The sequence below is a fragment of the Somniosus microcephalus genome, chromosome 30, assembly GCF_052327205.1.
Source record: "Somniosus microcephalus isolate GS21.2 chromosome 30, FLI_Smic_1.0, whole genome shotgun sequence".
Lineage (NCBI taxonomy): Eukaryota > Metazoa > Chordata > Chondrichthyes > Squaliformes > Somniosidae > Somniosus > Somniosus microcephalus.
This window is the reverse complement of record NC_141016.1, coordinates 6,754,114-6,773,211: the sequence shown is the minus strand read 5'-3', so window position 1 is coordinate 6,773,211 and position 19,098 is coordinate 6,754,114. Positions and strand designations below refer to the sequence as shown.

At 49.0% G+C, this 19,098-nt stretch overlaps 1 protein-coding gene across 2 annotated transcripts in view; it reads left to right on the top strand.

Moving 5' to 3' along the window:
- LOC147097887 (zinc metalloproteinase-disintegrin-like VLAIP-A) overlaps nucleotides 1–19,098 on the top strand; it is a 92,236-nt gene that overhangs the window by 66,273 nt on the left and 6,865 nt on the right. The window contains exons 17-22 of one of the 2 annotated variants that reach the window (XM_085970937.1): nucleotides 4,243–4,311; nucleotides 9,182–9,242; nucleotides 10,726–10,819; nucleotides 14,183–14,276; nucleotides 17,769–17,840; nucleotides 17,981–18,037. In XM_085970937.1, coding sequence (XP_085827063.1) covers nucleotides 4,243–4,311; nucleotides 9,182–9,242; nucleotides 10,726–10,819; nucleotides 14,183–14,276; nucleotides 17,769–17,840; nucleotides 17,981–18,037 — 447 coding nt within the window. The remainder of the gene's footprint in view (nucleotides 1–4,242; nucleotides 4,312–9,181; nucleotides 9,243–10,725; nucleotides 10,820–14,182; nucleotides 14,277–17,768; nucleotides 17,841–17,980; nucleotides 18,038–19,098) is intronic. The other variant, XM_085970939.1, reaches the window with a different exon arrangement.

Genomic DNA, 19,098 nt, shown 5'->3' with positions numbered 1-19,098 from the left:
TCAGTAGTAGGGAAAATGCTAGAGTCTGTTATAAAGGATGTGATAACAGGACACTTAGAAAATATCAACGGGATTGGACAAAGTCAACATGGATTTATGAAAGGGAAATCGTGTTTGACAAAACTACTGGAGTTTTTTGAGGATGTAACTGGTAGAATAGATAAGGGAGAACCAGTAGATGTGGTGTATTTGGATTTTCAGAAGGCCTTTGATAAAGTCCCACATAAGAGGTTAGTGTGCAAAATTAAAGCACATGGGATTGGGGGTAATATACTGGCATGGATTGAAAATTGGTTAACAGACAGGAAACAGAGAGTAGGAATAAATGGGTCTTTTTTGGGGTGGCAGGCAGTGACTAGTGGGGTAGCGCAGGGATCAGTGCTTGGGCCCCAGCTATTCACAATATATATCAATGAATTGGATGAAGGAACCAAATGTAATATTTCCAAGTTTGCTGACGACACGAAACTATTGTGAGTTGTGAGGAGGATGCAAAGAGGCTTCAAGGCGATTTAGACAAATTGAGTGAGTGGGCAAATACAAGACAGATGCAGTATAATGTGGATAAATGTGAAGTTATCCACTTCAGTAGGAAAAACAGAAAGGCAGAGTATTATTTAAATGGTGATAGATTGGGAAATGTTGATGTACAGAGGGACCTGGGTGTCCTTGTTACACCAGTCACTGAAAGCAAACATGCAGGTGCAGCAAGCATTTAGGAAGGCAAATGGTGTGTTGGCCTTCATTGCAAGAGGATTTGAGTACAGGAGCAAGGATGTCTTACTACAGTTATACAGGGCCTTGGTGAGACCACACCTGGAGTACTGTGTGCAGTTTTGGCCTCCTTACCTAAGAAAGGATATACTTGCCATAGAGGGAGTGCAGCGAAGGTTCACCAGACTGATTCCGTGGAAGGCAGGACTGTCGTATGAGGAGCGATTGGGTCAACTAGGCCTGTATTCACTAGAGTTTAGAAGAATGAGAGGGGATCTCATTGAAATGTATAAATTCTGACAGGGCTAGACAGACTGGATGCAGGGAGGATGTTTGCCCTGGCTGGGGGATCTAGAACGAGGGGTCACAGTCTCAGGATACGGGGTAGGACATTTAGGACTGAGATGAAGAGAAATTTCTTCACTCAGAGGGTGGTGAACCTGTGGAATTCTCTGCCACAGAAGGCTGTGGAGACCAAGTCACTGAATATATTTAAGAAGGAGATAGATAGATTTCTAGACACAAAAGGCATCAAGGGGTATGGGGAGAGAACGGGAATATGGTATTGAGATAGAGGATCAGCCATGATCATATTGAATGGCGGAGCAGGCTCGAAGGGCCGAATGGCCTACTCCTGCTCCTATTTTTCTGTTTCTATGTTGATGGAATCAGCTTCCACCACCTTTTCAGGTCGAGCGATCCAGATCCCCACAACTCTGAATGAAAAAAATTCTCCTCATCTCCCCTCTCGATCTTTGGCCAATGATTTTAAATCGACGACCTCGAGTTATTGACCCACTCGCCAGAGGGAATCGTTTTGCTCTGTCAAAACCGCTCATCCTCTTGAAAACCTCTATTAGGTCACCTCTTAACCTGCTCTGTTCCAAGGCGAACAGTCACTGGGAACAGTAACATAGTGGTTATGTTACTCAACTAAGTTCAGAGGCCTGGACTAATGACCCTGGAGGCATAAGTTGAAATCAGATCCCACCACAGCAGCTGGGGAATTTAACTTCAGTTAATTCAATAAATCTGGAATTAAAAAGTTAGCATCAGTAATGGTGACCATGAAACCACCAGATTGTCATTAAAAACCCAACTGGTTCACTTATGTCCTTCAGGAAAGGAAATCTGTCGCCCTTACCTGCTGACTCCAGACCCACGGCAATGTGGTTGACTCTTAACTGCCCTCTGAAATGGCCAGTCAGTTGTACAGGGATGGGCAATAAATGTTGGGCTTGCCAACGACGTCCGCGTCCAGTGAATGAATAAAAAAAATGTTGTGACATTTTTCCCCTCCGACCTTTTTCTTTCCAAATGGAATGAAACGATGGAAGCAATACACCTGCAAAGGTGGATCTGCATTCAGATGACCACAAAAGTCCAACTGCTATTGGTGAGGGAAGTTAGTAGGTTGGTGGGTGCTTGTAAATTCCTGGCTCGGTGAAACCAACATGAAATGACTGTCTTCTCTCTCTCTCTCGTTTTTTTAAAGAAATACTAATGCTACGTGACCGATACATTAGATCCAAAAACTTTTTTTATGCGGAAGAGCCTCGCTCTCTGTAACCCTTTTTCTATATTAACACACTCCCAGGGACCGTCTGCAAACATTATCACCCTCAATGTTCCCTGTAATTTTTTTGTTTGGTGTGCGGGCCCTTTAACCAGCTGCGCGGCCCATTCAAATTTTTTGCGCATGCACGATCATTCACATTGAAAGGTCCATAAGCAGCCTGAGCAGGACCTCTCGGGTACCGCGCGGCCACACAGCTTACTGGGGACATTGGTCAACCTCCCAACAAATACCAATACACTCCCTAGGGGATCCCACTACCGATGCTGACACACTATCGAGGGAACCCCCTGACAATATTGACATGCCCCCAGACCCAGGACCCCACGACCAATATTAACACACTCCCGGGGACCGTCTGCAAACATCATCAGCCTCCCGGCCAATACTAATACACTGGGGGATCTCAGCTACAAGGACAGGTTGGAGAAGCTGGATTTGTTTTCATTAGAGCAAAGGAGGTTGAGGGGTGATTTGATGGAGGTGTACAAGATTATGACAGGTTTCGATAGGCTAGACAGGGAAAGGCTGTTCCCACGAGTTGATGGTACAAGGACTAGGGGATACAGATTTAAGGTTTTAGGCGAGAGATACAGGGGAGATGTGAGGAAAAAACTTTTTTACACAGCAAGCGCTGAGGACCTGGAACTTGCTGCCAACGGAAGTGGTGGAAGCGGAGACACTCATGGGGAGAAATTGGGTAAGTAGCGCCACTTGTTAGCGCCTAAAGAGGCAGGCAGTGGCTGTAGCGCCACTGGCTGCGCCTCCCGCAATATTGAGTTGGGGCGATAATGGTGGTGTTAGTCTTTTGTGCTGCGCCGCCACCAATGATGTCATCAGTGTGCGCAGTGCCCCGTTCGCGATATTTGGTAGCGAACGGCGCAGTTGCGCCGTTCACTACCCGCACCCAGTTCACAGGGCCTTACTGTGCCGGCAGCGGCGCAAGTTAAGGTGGAGGTGCGGGGCGGCCGCCTTTTTCGGCGGCCGCCTGCCAGCACCTCCGTCCCCAGCCTCTTAACCCCCCCCCCGCGGCATTGCCGGCTGTTTCACGAGAGCCCGGCACTTCTTCTTGGTGCTGGGCTCGTTTGCCGGCACTCGCGATCGGGGTTCGTGCTGTTGCAGGCACCTCCCCCTTAACAGTGGGAGGAAGGCCTGCAGTCCCGCAGCGTGCCGTGCCGCAGCTGCGATATTCAGTTTCAGCGCCCTAAGAGGGACGCGGAGCGCCTCGAGCCTCGCCCCGTGTCCCTCGAGGGGCAATGAAACTGAATATCGGACGATCGCTGAAGCCGCGAACGCTGCGCTAAATCCTGCGCTCAGGCGACTTTTGCGCCCCAACCCAATTTCTAGGCCTCAATGTTTTCAAGGGGAGACTGGATAGGCACTTAAGGGGAATAAACTTGCAGGGCTACGGGGATAGAGCGGGGGAATGGGACTGACTGGATTGCTCTACAGAGAGCCGGCACAGACTCGATGGGCTGAATGGCCTCCTTCTGTGACTCAATGACTCTATGACTCCCGAGGTGACCCCCTGCAAATACTGACGCCCTAGAGTGACCTAAGATAATGTCAGACGCTCAAAGGAAGACAGGGCTCTCATGTCAGAACCAATTTTTTTTTTATCAGTAGCTGTTCGCAGTTAACCTCCTCAATCCGCTCACCTCAGGAGTGTCCTGGGATCCCCGCACAGACTCCAGTTTGGAATGTTGATTGCCTCTGCTCTGCGTACCCGAGGTGTAAGAGGCGATTCCGCTAAAGCTGTTTGTAAAGTGAAGCGTTTGACCCCTGTACTGGAGTGAACCATGCTCTGTGGCTGCACAGGCCGTGAGCTGAGTTGTTTCACATGCTGCTTTGCTTCCAACACAAAGCTTCTCTCCGATTTAAATCCGGCTGATCTGAACCGAGCTTACACCTTTATAACTGAGATGTTCTCTACAAATCTGCCCTCTCCACAGATGTGTCTAAACGCAAAATGTGTTGAAGTTGTAGTCAACAATTGCTTCCCCAAGTGCCCTGAAGATACGGTAAGATCACCACCTCACTGACCTCTTTAGGTCACACTTTCTGTGTTTCTGCCAAGCCCGAGATCGGTTAACGCTGAAACTGGACTCTCAGTCCCAGCATCCTCTTTCAGTAAAGTTTCCCCTCCTGCTGCGCTCCCCCCTCCAACACCCCCCCCAACACCCCAACAACACCCCAACACCCCACCAACACCCCAACGCCCGGTTAGCCTAACATCAGTAGTAGGGAAAATGCTAGAGTCTGTTATAAAGGATGTGATAACAGGACACTTAGAAAATATCAACGGGATTGGACAAAGTCAACATGGATTTATGAAAGGGAAATCGTGTTTGACAAAACTACTGGAGTTTTTTGAGGATGTAACTGGTAGAATAGATAAGGGAGAACCAGTAGATGTGGTGTATTTGGATTTTCAGAAGGCCTTTGATAAAGTCCCACATAAGAGGTTAGTGTGCAAAATTAAAGCACATGGGATTGGGGGTAATATACTGGCATGGATTGAAAATTGGTTAACAGACAGGAAACAGAGAGTAGGAATAAATGGGTCTTTTTTGGGGTGGCAGGCAGTGACTAGTGGGGTAGCGCAGGGATCAGTGCTTGGGCCCCAGCTATTCACAATATATATCAATGAATTGGATGAAGGAACCAAATGTAATATTTCCAAGTTTGCTGACGACACGAAACTATTGTGAGTTGTGAGGAGGATGCAAAGAGGCTTCAAGGCGATTTAGACAAATTGAGTGAGTGGGCAAATACAAGACAGATGCAGTATAATGTGGATAAATGTGAAGTTATCCACTTCAGTAGGAAAAACAGAAAGGCAGAGTATTATTTAAATGGTGATAGATTGGGAAATGTTGATGTACAGAGGGACCTGGGTGTCCTTGTTACACCAGTCACTGAAAGCAAACATGCAGGTGCAGCAAGCATTTAGGAAGGCAAATGGTGTGTTGGCCTTCATTGCAAGAGGATTTGAGTACAGGAGCAAGGATGTCTTACTACAGTTATACAGGGCCTTGGTGAGACCACACCTGGAGTACTGTGTGCAGTTTTGGCCTCCTTACCTAAGAAAGGATATACTTGCCATAGAGGGAGTGCAGCGAAGGTTCACCAGACTGATTCCGTGGAAGGCAGGACTGTCGTATGAGGAGCGATTGGGTCAACTAGGCCTGTATTCACTAGAGTTTAGAAGAATGAGAGGGGATCTCATTGAAATGTATAAATTCTGACAGGGCTAGACAGACTGGATGCAGGGAGGATGTTTGCCCTGGCTGGGGGATCTAGAACGAGGGGTCACAGTCTCAGGATACGGGGTAGGACATTTAGGACTGAGATGAAGAGAAATTTCTTCACTCAGAGGGTGGTGAACCTGTGGAATTCTCTGCCACAGAAGGCTGTGGAGACCAAGTCACTGAATATATTTAAGAAGGAGATAGATAGATTTCTAGACACAAAAGGCATCAAGGGGTATGGGGAGAGAACGGGAATATGGTATTGAGATAGAGGATCAGCCATGATCATATTGAATGGCGGAGCAGGCTCGAAGGGCCGAATGGCCTACTCCTGCTCCTATTTTTCTGTTTCTATGTTGATGGAATCAGCTTCCACCACCTTTTCAGGTTGAGCGATCCAGATCCCCACAACTCTGAATGAAAAAAATTCTCCTCATCTCCCCTCTCGATCTTTGGCCAATGATTTTAAATCGACGACCTCGAGTTATTGACCCACTCGCCAGAGGGAATCGTTTTGCTCTGTCAAAACCGCTCATCCTCTTGAAAACCTCTATTAGGTCACCTCTTAACCTGCTCTGTTCCAAGGCGAACAGTCACTGGGAACAGTAACATAGTGGTTATGTTACTCAACTAAGTTCAGAGGCCTGGACTAATGACCCTGGAGGCATAAGTTGAAATCAGATCCCACCACAGCAGCTGGGGAATTTAACTTCAGTTAATTCAATAAATCTGGAATTAAAAAGTTAGCATCAGTAATGGTGACCATGAAACCACCAGATTGTCATTAAAAACCCAACTGGTTCACTTATGTCCTTCAGGAAAGGAAATCTGTCGCCCTTACCTGCTGACTCCAGACCCACGGCAATGTGGTTGACTCTTAACTGCCCTCTGAAATGGCCAGTCAGTTGTACAGGGATGGGCAATAAATGTTGGGCTTGCCAACGACGTCCGCGTCCAGTGAATGAATAAAAAAAATGTTGTGACATTTTTCCCCTCCGACCTTTTTCTTTCCAAATGGAATGAAACGATGGAAGCAATACACCTGCAAAGGTGGATCTGCATTCAGATGACCACAAAAGTCCAACTGCTATTGGTGAGGGAAGTTAGTAGGTTGGTGGGTGCTTGTAAATTCCTGGCTCGGTGAAACCAACATGAAATGACTGTCTTCTCTCTCTCTCGTTTTTTTAAAGAAATACTAATGCTACGTGACCGATACATTAGATCCAAAAACTTTTTTTATGCGGAAGAGCCTCGCTCTCTGTAACCCTTTTTCTATATTAACACACTCCCAGGGACCGTCTGCAAACATTATCACCCTCAATGTTCCCTGTAATTTTTTTGTTTGGTGTGCGGGCCCTTTAACCAGCTGTGCGGCCCATTCAAATTTTTTGCGCATGCACGATCATTCACATTGAAAGGTCCATAAGCATCCTCTTTCAGTAAAGTTTCCCCTCCTGCCGCGCTCCCCCCCCAACACCCCCCCCAACACCCCCCCCAACACCCCCCCCCAACACCCCCCCAACACCCCAACAACACCCCAACACCCCACCAACACCCCAACGCCCCACCAACACCCCACCAACACCCCAACACTCCACCAACACCCCCCCACCACCCCCGCCCCACCCCTCCACCCGCCCCCCCCCACCCCCCCAACACCCTCTGCCCTGTTGTGGAGTCACTGCGCCATTCCAAGCTATAAGCTTGCTGCATATCAGCACCTGTCCCCACCCAGGCCTGGCCAATCCTGCGCTCCCGATTTGTTTTCTCTCGCTCTGTCCCTCACTTGGTCTCTTTCTTTCTCTTTCTTTCTCTCCCTCTCTCCCTCTCTCTGTCTGTCTATTTTAATCACCATTGGCGGCCGTGCCTTCAGCTGCCTGGGCCCTCAGCTCTGGAATTCCCTCCCTAAACCTCTCTGCCTCTCTCTCCTCTTTTAAGACGCTCTTTAAAACCTGCCTCTTTGACCAAGTTTTTGGTCATCTGTCCTAATATCTGTCCTATATGTGGCTCGGTGTCAAATTTTGTTTTATAACGCTCCTGTGAAGCTCCTTGGGACGTTTTACTACATTAAAGGCGCTCTATAAATACAAGTTGGTGTTGTCTCTCTCACTGTCTCTGTCTCCCCCCCTCTCTCTGTCTCTCTCTCTCTGTCTCTCTCTCTCTGTCTCTCTCTCTCTGTCTCTCTCTGTCTCTCTGTCTCTCTCTGTCTCTCTCTCTATCTCTGTCTCTCTCTCTCTCTGTCTCTCTCTCTCTGTCTCGCTCTCTCTGTCTCGCTCTCTCTGTCTCGCTCTCTCTGTCTCGCTCTCTCTGTCTCGCTCTCTCTGTCTCGCTCTCTCTGTCGCTCTCTCTCTGTCTCTCTCTCTGTCTCTCTCTCTCTCTCTCTCTGTCTCTCTCTGTCTCTCTCTCTGTCTCCCCCTCTCTCTCTCTGTCTGTCTCTCTCCCCCTCTCTCTCTCTCTGTCTCTGTCTCTCTCTCTGACTGTTTCTGTCTGTCTCTCTCTCTCTGTCTCCCTCTCTCTGTTTCTGTACCTGCCCCACTATTACCACTTCCCATCAAACAGTACCACTGACGGGTTAACCTTCGTCTCATCACCTTAAGAGACAGTACCTCAGTTGTTGAGTCCTATAAATTCAGCGCGTTGATGTTTGTATTTGAAGAATATCTTTTACTGCGACAGTCAGTGGAGTGAAAACCCGTTGGAAAGACTTGAGCGTCTGACAGTGCGAGAGTGGAAAACACTTGGCATGCAACGAGTGACTCTGAAGCGCACCGACTGTTAATATGTAGGAAAACGCTGTTTCGTGTAGTCCGCCGCTCCGTCAGTTCCTCTCCTTTGGGTTGACAGAGGACAGGAGAGGGGAAAACACACAGAGGCATTTCACTGAACGCTCCGCACCTGATGTGATGTGATGTGTCTGGAGATTACGAAACATCTGCTGCACAACTGAAACATCTTCAGTTACCACGCTGTGCTCATCTGTCCGCTTGTCCAATATTTTGCAATGAGCCGGAGCAGTGCCAGGCCGAGCTGAGGCCATGTCTTGCCTTTCCGCGCTCTCCTGCCTTTGCGCGTCTCAGGGTGCGCTCACACGGCCTCACGGCTCGCCTCGGCCCCCCAACGCTAAAACTTGCGGAGTGCGCACACGCGCCCTCGGGTCCCACCTTGGCTGAGCCGCAGCGCCTTGCCGCGATGTCCGGGCTGCCAAACCCCCTCCAGGATCGCCCTGGAATCTCCAGGAATTAGAGATGAATTTCCCGGAGCAAAACCCGGGAGAAAAATCATTGGGGTGGGGGGGAAAAAAAGGCTGTGTTTTCTTTGATTTTCTTCGAACACTTTCATTTATTAGTCTTAAAAATACTGGAGTTGGCAAAAAAATTGTTTGACTGGGGAGGGGGAGAAAAAAGAAAGACTTGGGTTTCTACAGTGCTTTTCATAGCCTCAAGACGCCCCAAAGCGCTTTACAGCCAATGAAGTCCTTTCTTGCAGTGTAGTCAATGTAGGAGCGGTGTTTGGAGGTGGGAGGTCATGTGATGAAGCCTCCAGCAATAGGTCGAAGCGAGTTGGCAACCCTATGTGATGTATTCCTAGCATTCAATCAACACTCAGTCTCTGAATGCATCTCTTGTGTTTATTATTGCAGGCCTGTAATCACCTGCGGCAGTGCCAGTTCGAGGCACACGCCAGCTCATTTCCTTCATTTGGTAAGACCCCAGCAATACCGAGTTACTCCCTCAAAGAGTCAATGACCAGTCCGAAGCTTTGTTTCCTTATTGGATTTTGTAAACCAAATTTCTCCCCTCCTGCGGGCACTGGGCTTTGGTTCTATGGGGAGGGGTGGGGGTGGTTTTGGGGAACACGAGGCGCCTGCCTAAGTGACTAGTCCCAGACAGTGAGTGTTGGCAGGCTATTGCACCGTGGGAGGCAACGCAGCCGTGTCCAATCCTGTCCTCATCCAATGGCCAAGCGCATTGACTCCGTCCAAGAGTCACTTGATCGCGAGCGGGAGTGGGAATCCTGGCTTAATTTGTCTCTTCCCCTAATCCAAACCCAAGCCCTCCTGGACAGGTGGCAAGAACTTGCTATTCCATAGCACCTCACTGTGTCCCCAGCATGTCACAGAGTGCTCTGCAGCCAATGGATTGTATTCCAAGTGCTGTCACGGTTATTTTGCAGTCCAAAGTGACTGCACTGCAGGAGCCTTTCCACCATCTACAAGGCACAAGTAAGGAGTGTGATGGAATACTCTCCACTTGCCTGGATGAGTGCAGCTCCAACAACACTCCAGAAGCTCGACACCATCCAGGACAAAGCAGCCCACTTGATTGACACCCCATCCACCACCTTAAACATCCACTCCCTCCACCACCGGCGCACCGTGGCTGCAGTGTGTACCATCTACATGATGCACTGCAGCAACTCGCCAAGGCTTCTTCGGCAGGACCTCCCAAACCCGCGTCCTCTACCACCTAGAAGGACAAGGGCAGCAGGCGCGCGGGAACACCACCACCTCCAAGTTTCCCTCCAAGTCGCACAACATCCTGACTTAGGAATATATCGGCCGTTCCTTCATCGTTGCTGGGCCAAAATCCTGGAACTCCCTCCCGGACAGCACTGCGGGAGTACCATCACCACACGGACTGCAGCGGTTCAAGAAGGCGGCTCACCACCACCTTCTCAAGGGTCAACTAGGGATGGGCAATAAATGCTGGCCTTGCCCAGCGACGCCCACATCCCATAAACGAATAAAAAAAGTAATCCGTTGTTCTGCGATATTCAAAACTCAGTATTAGAGCAGGTTTTAAAACCTGAAATTCTGTGCTAGGGTAGGCGATCAGCTTCTTCTCCCTTGGCTTTCAGCCTCAAGTGTTGGCACCCGGCACTCCCAGGAGAACACTGGTTTGCCGCAGTGTGAAATCTTTCACTCCTTCCATCCGGGATCCGCTGAGGATTGCCAGTTCGGTGCAGAGACTGTGACGGTTTTGTGCTGTGGCTCCACGGTCAGGCGTGATTGGATTGAGTGCCTAAATATATTTCACTTGGCGCCTTCCAGCCAACTTCCTTCCATTAGCCTTGGCTGGATTTCAGCCCTGGTCCTGGGATAAATGCCCACTCGCTGTGCCATTTATTAAAAAAAAACTTTTTATGTGTCATCATGTTAATATATTTTTATTTCATTCCTTACAGCAATAATCATTATTGTTGTGGTTGCGGTATTGCTCATCCTAGTTGCTGGAATATTCCTCTATAAGAAACACACAAAGAAAACAGCCCTGCCAAGGTAAATAGTATTTATTGACTTACAAAGGTGCACACGTGCAGGTCCGTGACGTTGGCAAACCTTAAAACACAGCAGTGTGTGCAGCCAGGTAGTCGAGTTGGAATCTTAGGTGTCAGCCGTGGCTCAGTGGGTAGCACACTCGCCTCCGAGTCAGAAGATCGTGGGTTCAAGCCCCACTCCAGAGACTTGAGCACGAAAATCTAGCCTGACACTCCCAGTGCAGTGCTGAGGGAGTGCCGCACTGCCGGAGCTGCTGTCTTTCAGATGAGACATTAAACCGAGGCCCTGTTTGCCCTCTCAGGAGATTTAAAAGATCCCATGGCACTATTTTGAAGAGGAGCAGGGGAGTTATCCCTGGTATCCTGGCCAATATTTATCCCTCAATCAACAACAACAACTTGTATTTATATAGCGCCTTTAACGTAGTAAAACGTCCCAGGGTGCTTCACAGGAGCGTTAAAAGACAAAGAATTTGACACCGAGCCACATAAGGAGAAATTAGGGCAGGTGACCAAAAGCTTGGTCAAAGAGGTAGGTTTTAAGGAGCGTCTTAAAGGAGGAGAGAGAGGTAGCGAGGTGGAGAGGTTTAGGCAGGGAATTCCAGAGCTTAGGGCCCAGGCAACAGAAGGCACGACCACCAATGGTTGAGCGATTATAATCAGGGATGCTCAAGAAGGCAGAATTAGAGGAGCGCAGATATCTTGGGGGGTTGTGGGGCTGAAGGAGATTACAGAGCTAGGGAGGGGCGAGGCCACGGAGGGATTTGAAAACAAGGATGAGAATTTTGAAATTGAGGCGCTGCGTAACCGGGAGCCAATGTAGGTCAACAAGCACAGAGGTGATGGGCGCACGGGATTTGGTGTGAGTTAGGACACGGACAGCTGAGTTTCGCATGATCTCAAGTTTATGTAGGGTAGAATGTGGGAGGCCGGCCAGGAGTGCGTTGGAATAGTCAAGTCTAGAGGTAACAAAGGCATGGGTGAAGGTTTCAGCAGCGGATGAGCTGAGGCAAGAAATAATCGTTGATATAGCCAGCTCTTAACCCCCCGTGCCTGCTCCTCTCAGACCAGACCAGCAAGAGACGAGGCTTAAACCTGGGGATGTTTACCAGAGCAAAGCTACCAGCAGCTAATTTCTTAAACAAGCATGTGCATTTTCTTAATGTGTCGAGCGGTACAGACGGTGGTCACGCAGTAACCCAGAGAACGGGAGGCGCTGCTTAACCGGGAGCCAATGTAGGTCAGCGAGCACAGGGGGTGACGGGTGAATGGGACTTGTTGCGAGTTTGGACACGGGCAGCCGAGTTTTACTAAAATAGATTGTCGCAATTGCTGTTTGTGGGAGCTTGCTGTGTGCAAATTGGCTGCCGTGTTTCCTACATTGCAACAGTGACTACACTTCAAAAAAGTACTTCATTGGCTGTCGAGTCCTCGAACCACCTGAGTACTTTGCAGCTCAGGCCGTTGGAGTTGCTCTCCGCCTGGAGTCGAGTAATGTGAGGTGGTTCCCCGGTCAAGTTGGACTGCCTCTGGATCTTACACTTCACTTCGCACCGATCCTAAACCTGCAGCGTAAATACACTCCAAAATGATCAAACCTCAGAGAAGACAAGAGCAAATGGTAATCCCAGATGCTCACCTTCGAAGAAAAGTACACGCACGGTGAAATTGTTGTGACATTGGTGTCCCCCAAGGATCTATCCTTGGCCCCCTCCTATTTCTCATCTACATCTTGCCCCATGGCGACATCATCCAAAAACACAGCGTCAGTTTCCACATGTACGCTGACGACACCCAGCTCTACCTCACCACCACTTCTCTCGACCCCTCCACGGTCTCTAAATTGTCAGACTGCTTGTCCGACATCCAGTTCTGGATGAGCAAAAATTTTCTCCAATTAAATATTGGGAAGATCGAAGCCATTGTTTTCGGTCCCCGCCACAAACTCCGTTCCCGAGCCACTGACTCCATCCCTCTCCCTAACATCTGTCTGAGGCTGAACCACACTGTTCGCAACCTTGGTGTCGTATTTGACCCTGAAATGAGCTTCCGACCACATATCCGCAGCATAACTAAGACCGCCTACTTCCACCTCCGTAACATCGCCCGTCTCCGCCTTTGCCTCAGCTCATCCGCTGCTGAAACCCTCATCCATGCCTTTGTTACCTCTAGACTTGACTATTCCAATGCACTCCTGGCCGGCCTCCCTCATTCTACCCTACGTAAACTTGAGGTCATCCAAAACTCGGCTGCCCGTGTCCTAACTCGCACCAAGTCCCGTTCGCCCATCACCCCTGTGCTCGCTGACCTACATTGGCTCCCGGTTAAGCAGCGCCTCAATTTCAAAATTCTCATCCTTGTTTTCAAATACCTCCATGGCCTCGCCCCTCCCTATCTCTGTAACCACCTTCAGCCCCACAACCCCTGCGAGATATCTACGCTCCTCTAATTCTGCCGTCTTGAGGATCCCTGATTATAACCGCTCAACCATTGGTGGCCGCGCCTTCTGTTGCCTGGGCCGTAAGCTCTGGAATTCCCTGCCTAAACCTCTCCGCCTCACTACCTCTCTTTCCTCCTTTAAGACGCTCCTTTAAACCTACCTCTTTGAGCAAGCTTTTGGTCACCTGCCCTAATTTCTTCTTATGTGGATCGGTGTCAAATTTTTTGTCTTAAAATACTCCTGTGCAGCGCCTTGGGATGTTTTACTACACTAAAGGCGCTATATGAATAGAAGTTGTTGTTGTTGTTGATGATAGTTTACTGAAGAACATAGAAGGAGTAAATACCCCCACCTGCTCGATACACGTGCCTGTCAGTCCAGAACAGGCCTCGAGCACTGAAAGTTGCTTGTTGGGTTGTTCCTGGGTTCAGTCCAAGAGAGGGCCCACGTATCTTGTTTTTGTGCTGTTAAACACACCCCTGAAGCATCCCAGTGTTACTGGGCAACGAGGACTGTGAACTTGTGTTGGTGCCCCACACTGCCATATTCGCATAGATTTCCAGCTCTTATTTTTCATGCAGGGCTTCCTGTATTTGTAGTAAGTTTGCTCCGAGTACTTTGTGCCTCTCTCTCAATAACTTCTTCAGAACGTCCTATCGGAAAGGTCGTCTTTAACTTGACAGGCAACATTCCAGTTCCGATGAAGGCTCATCGACCTGAAACGTTGACCCTGTTTCTCTCACCACAGATGCAGCCTGACCTGCCGAGTATCCCCAGCTTTTTCTGGTTTTATTCAAGTTGAGTTGTGTCAAGGATTTGTGGCTTGCAATCTGCAAATTCTTGATGACAATATCCGAACTGTGAAGTGTTGTGGTTTTGTTTTGTTGATGAGTTCGGCCTGTAACCACCTGATTCTATCTTTAGGAGCCCGCCGAGTCAGCCGTCCGGAAGCACTAATCCAGCCTTTACTGAAAGTGCACCAGGAACTCCACAAGTAACAAGAGCCCACAATCCCAAGGCAAGTCCTTCGATTGCGCCGCTCTGTAGTCGCGCGAACATGGTAGTGCAGCCGTTATGTTACTGGGTTAGTAATTCCGTAGGCCCTCGACTATAATAATCCAGTTCCCACCATGGCAATTTGAGAGTTTGGGCGAAAAATTCGGTTGTTTAGCGCCTCCGGGAGGCGCTAGGAACTTAGCGTCCGAGCGCGGCGATTTTAGCACCACTCGCAAAATTAACCAGTCGTTTTGCGGCGGCGTTAAACACTACCGCCACGATCTCCTGCGCCCGCAGATCGTGACATCAGTCAAGTGTGCAATGCCCCGGACCGGATATTGAGTCGCGTCCTGTACCTTAGCGCCTACTGCTAGGAACGACAGGTAGATGTTATGTTCATTAATAAATAGACATTCTTATTATGAACACAGCTAGCTTTTGCTAGTTACTTTATTGAGCACATGTGGACTTGTACAGCATCTTGTAGAGGCTTCCATCTTGACTGCTGCCTTGTGGGTAGCCTAGCCTCATGGGTAATGTAGTTTTAATATATATACAGCTGGGTAGTGTAGTCTTATATACAGCTATATACAGCTCTACACAGCTCTACGGCTCCACCTAGTGTCCACTATAGAATTACATGTTTTTGATCGTTACAGTAGAGGGGAATGTTTTCAAGTCGGGAAGGGGCTGGGGGAGTGCTATTTCAAGGCGGGCGTTTCCTGCCTTTTCTTGTCGGCAAAATTTTTGGTTTTAACGCTGTCCTAAGGAGTTTTGGCCCTCAGCACCACTTTTGAGGTTCCTAGGCGCCGAGCTCTTTCCCTGGGCCTATCCATCAGTGCTTCCAACACAATTGCTTTCGAGGTCTCTCCAGGCCGAGATACGAGGCTGCAACGAGCAGGGTGTGGCTGGCCAGCAAGATGGCCCCTCCCCTTTAAGAACTGGACGGCGCCAGTCTGTCTGGCTTCCATGGTAACGGGCATCGCCTGAGCTTCGGTAGCGTCCTGAGGTAGCACCTCGCTCCCCGACGTTAGCGCCTTAAGAGAGGTGTGTAGCGCCTGATTTAATGCTCAAATCACCTCCAGGGGCGATAGAGGCGAATTTTGCAGTCAGAGGCGATAATTAGCGCCCGGTCGATATTAGCGCCCCAAAATGGGCGATACCCAATTTTTCCCCTTTTGAATATAGTTTAAAAAAGTAAATAAATCTGGAAATATAAAGCTTGTATAAATATTAAAAGAAAGTGACCATGAAGTTGTCGAATTATCATAAAAACCCAAGTGGTTTTTAGGGAAGGAGACCTGCCATCCTTACCCAGCATGACCTACACATGACTCCAGTCCCACAGCAACGTGGTTGGCTGTTAAGTGGTATCAATCCTTCAAGAAGAAGGCGGCTCACCACCACCTTCTCTGGGCAACTAGGGCTGGGCAATAAATGCCGGCCTTGCCAGCGAAGCCCACATCCCAAGAATGGAAAAAAAAATAGAAGTTGACCTCTCATATCTAGGGAAATCCAGAACTTATCCCCACAGCTCCGAGATCTTCCTTAGTTTAAAATGTTCGTCTACTCTTTCCCTTGAAAGGTAGAATAGACTCTGCCCGCAACCACTCCCTTGGGGAATTCCATGCTCCAACAACTCTCTAATCACCTATTAAGTGATGGCCCTGGACGGAATTCTGATTGTGATTGAGTCTAATTTGAAGCAGGGGGCATTGGTATGGAGTGTGGGTGATGTGAGACATTCCCGACTTCAATCTAATGGCACCCGTGCCGTTGGTGAAACTGGGAGGGGGAAGGTAGAGAAGGAAGATGAGGGCTTTTACCTCGAGGACAATGAGATGGGCTGCCACATGTTGACAATGAGATGGGCTACCACATGTTGACAATGAGATGGGCTGCCACATGTTGACAATGAGATGGGCTGCCACATGTTGACAATGAGATGGGCTACCACATGTTGACAATGAGATGGGGCTGCCACATGTTGACAATGAGATGGGCTACCACGTGTTGACAATGAGATGGGCTGCCACATGTTGACAATGAGATGGGCTGCCACATGTTGACAATGAGATGGGCTACCACGTGTTGACAATGAGATGGGCTGCCACGTGTTGACAATGAGATGGGGCTGCCCCAAGTTGACAATGAGATGGGCTACCACGTGTTGACAATGAGATGGGCTGCCACATGTTGACAATGAGATGGGCTGCCACATGTTGACAATGAGATGGGCTGCCACGTGTTGACAATGAGATGGGCTGCCACGTGTTGACAATGAGATGGGCTACCACGTGTTGACAATGAGATGGGCTGCCACATGTTGACAATGAGATGGGCTGCCACGTGTTGACAATGAGATGGGCTGCCACATGTTGACAATGAGATGGGCTACCACGTGTTGACAATGAGATGGGCTGCCACATGTTGACAATGAGATGGGCTACCACGTGTTGACAATGAGATGGGCTGCCCCAAGTTGACAATGAGATGGGCTACCACGTGTTGACAATGAGATGGGCTGCCACATGTTGACAATGAGATGGGCTACCACGTGTTGACAATGAGATGGGCTGCCACATGTTGACAATGAGATGGGCTACCACGTGTTGACAATGAGATGGGCTGCCACGTGTTGACAATGAGATGGGCTACCACGTGTTGACAATGAGATGGGCTGCCACATGTTGACAATGAGATGGGCTGCCACGTGTTGACAATGAGATGGGCTGCCACATGTTGACAATGAGATGGGCTACCACGTGTTGACAATGAGATGGGCTGCCACATGTTGACAATGAGATGGGCTGCCACATGTTGACAATGAGATGGGCTGCCACATGTTGACAATGAGATGGGGCTGCCACATGTTGACAATGAGATGGGCTACCACATGTTGACAATGAGATGGGGCTGCCCCATGTTGACAATGAGATGGGGCTGCCCCATGTTGACAATGAGATGGGGCTGCCACATGTTGACAATGAGATGGGGCTGCCACATGTTGACAATGAGATGGGCTACCACATGTTGACAATGAGATGGGCTACCACATGTTGACAATGAGATGGGGCTGCCCCATGTTGACAATGAGATGGGCTACCACATGTTGACAATGAGATGGGGCTGCCACATGTTGACAATGAGATGGGGCTGCCACATGTTGACAATGAGATGGGCTACCACGTGTTGACAATGAGATGGGCTGCCACATGTTGACAATGAGATGGGGCTGCCCCATGTTGACAATGAGAGACCTCAAGTGCAGAGCAAATGCCATCAAACAGAATGGAGGAGAAATAACCTATCCATCGTTCTACACCTGGCAGACTTAATAATATAACACCTGCTGTATATTCTAAGACAGCAAAAGAGCAAATATTACAAAGTGTATCAAAATGCCGCACAACCCCTATGTGCTGTCAATTTCCATTGTCTCTCAACAGCCCCGACGCTTAGTCGTTTTGCTGATGGGTTTTCTTACATCGCTAATTCTCGTGTCACGTTTCAGGGTCCAATGAAGATTTCTCCACCCCCTCCTCCATACGCCAAGCCAGCATCTGCACCTTACCCTCCTGCCGTGGTAAGTCGCAGCAACTAGATGTGTCCACTTGTTGCGTTCTCACACAGAGGAGCTGTCGGTGCATTAGCACACCTCGGGTATGACAGTTCTGATCTAAAACATTAACAGATCACTGATTTAGTATTGTTTTGTTCTTGCAGGCATTTCCTCCTCAAGTTCCGTCAAATAAGCCAGCCTTTCCTGTACCGTCAGGCAAGGTATGTTCACCGAGTTATTAATTTGCACTAAAATAGGCCAAGCAGGAAACATCTAGGGTGCAGCTAAGAACTTGGCTCCTCAGTGCAGATGGGCAGACAGATGGCAGATGAAGTTTAATACCGAGTGTTGCACATTGGATGAAATAATGGGCCAGAATTTGCTGGAGTAGGGCGTGCCCGTCAGTTAGTCTTTTTCCCTCGCCCTTCAGCTTGAAAATGTTTTGCCCTGCGAGTTGCTGGAGGTGTGAGCTGTAACAGTGCAGCGAGGGAAACAGGGCATCTGGGATGTTAGCAAACGACGGGACCTACAGTCGCTCTCCTTAACCAATGAAATTTAATGATGGTGAAAGAAATAGGAACAATAAAGAAGAAAATAGGTTGAATTAGAGTCAAAACAGGTACAGAAAGAGAAATAAGGGGCCAGATTTTCAGTGTGCTGTGAGGCGGGCTTTCAGGCATGTGGGCAAAAATCCCGAATTCGGGGGTTCCGACACCATCCCGCCCAAAACCCGCCTCCACGTAAGTTTCAAGGGAGGCGGGTACCCGCCCCACACTGGGACCCACCGACCCGAGGCGGGAAGCGATTAGTGCCAATTAACTGCCTGTTAACAGGTAGTTAACAGGCAGTTTTTAGCCTAATCCCTATTTTGAGGAGTGTTGCGTGGGATTCCCGACGGCTCCAAACCACGCCAGGTTAGAGCAGGCAGGCCGTCGGGTTGAAGGACTTGGAGGGGTCGTGATGTCGGTGTTCAGGTGAGTGATGGGTGCATGAGTGCAAAGGTAAGTGTGTTTGGTGTGTCTAAAGTGTGTAAAGAAGTTTAAATTACCTGTACTTAGCTTAACAGCCTTTCTTCCTCTAGGCATCGGGAGTCCATCACTCAGCCGGCACTGAAAGCTGAATGGCTGCGATCTGTCAAAAGTGACAGCCTTCAGCTTTCAGTGCCGGTGAGAGTTCTAACTGAGTCTGTGTAGAAGGACTCAGGTTAGAAGTCAGACTGTCAGTGTTTGACAGCTTCAAGCAGCTGTGAAACGCTGATATTTCATCTGTCAAAAACTCTTGA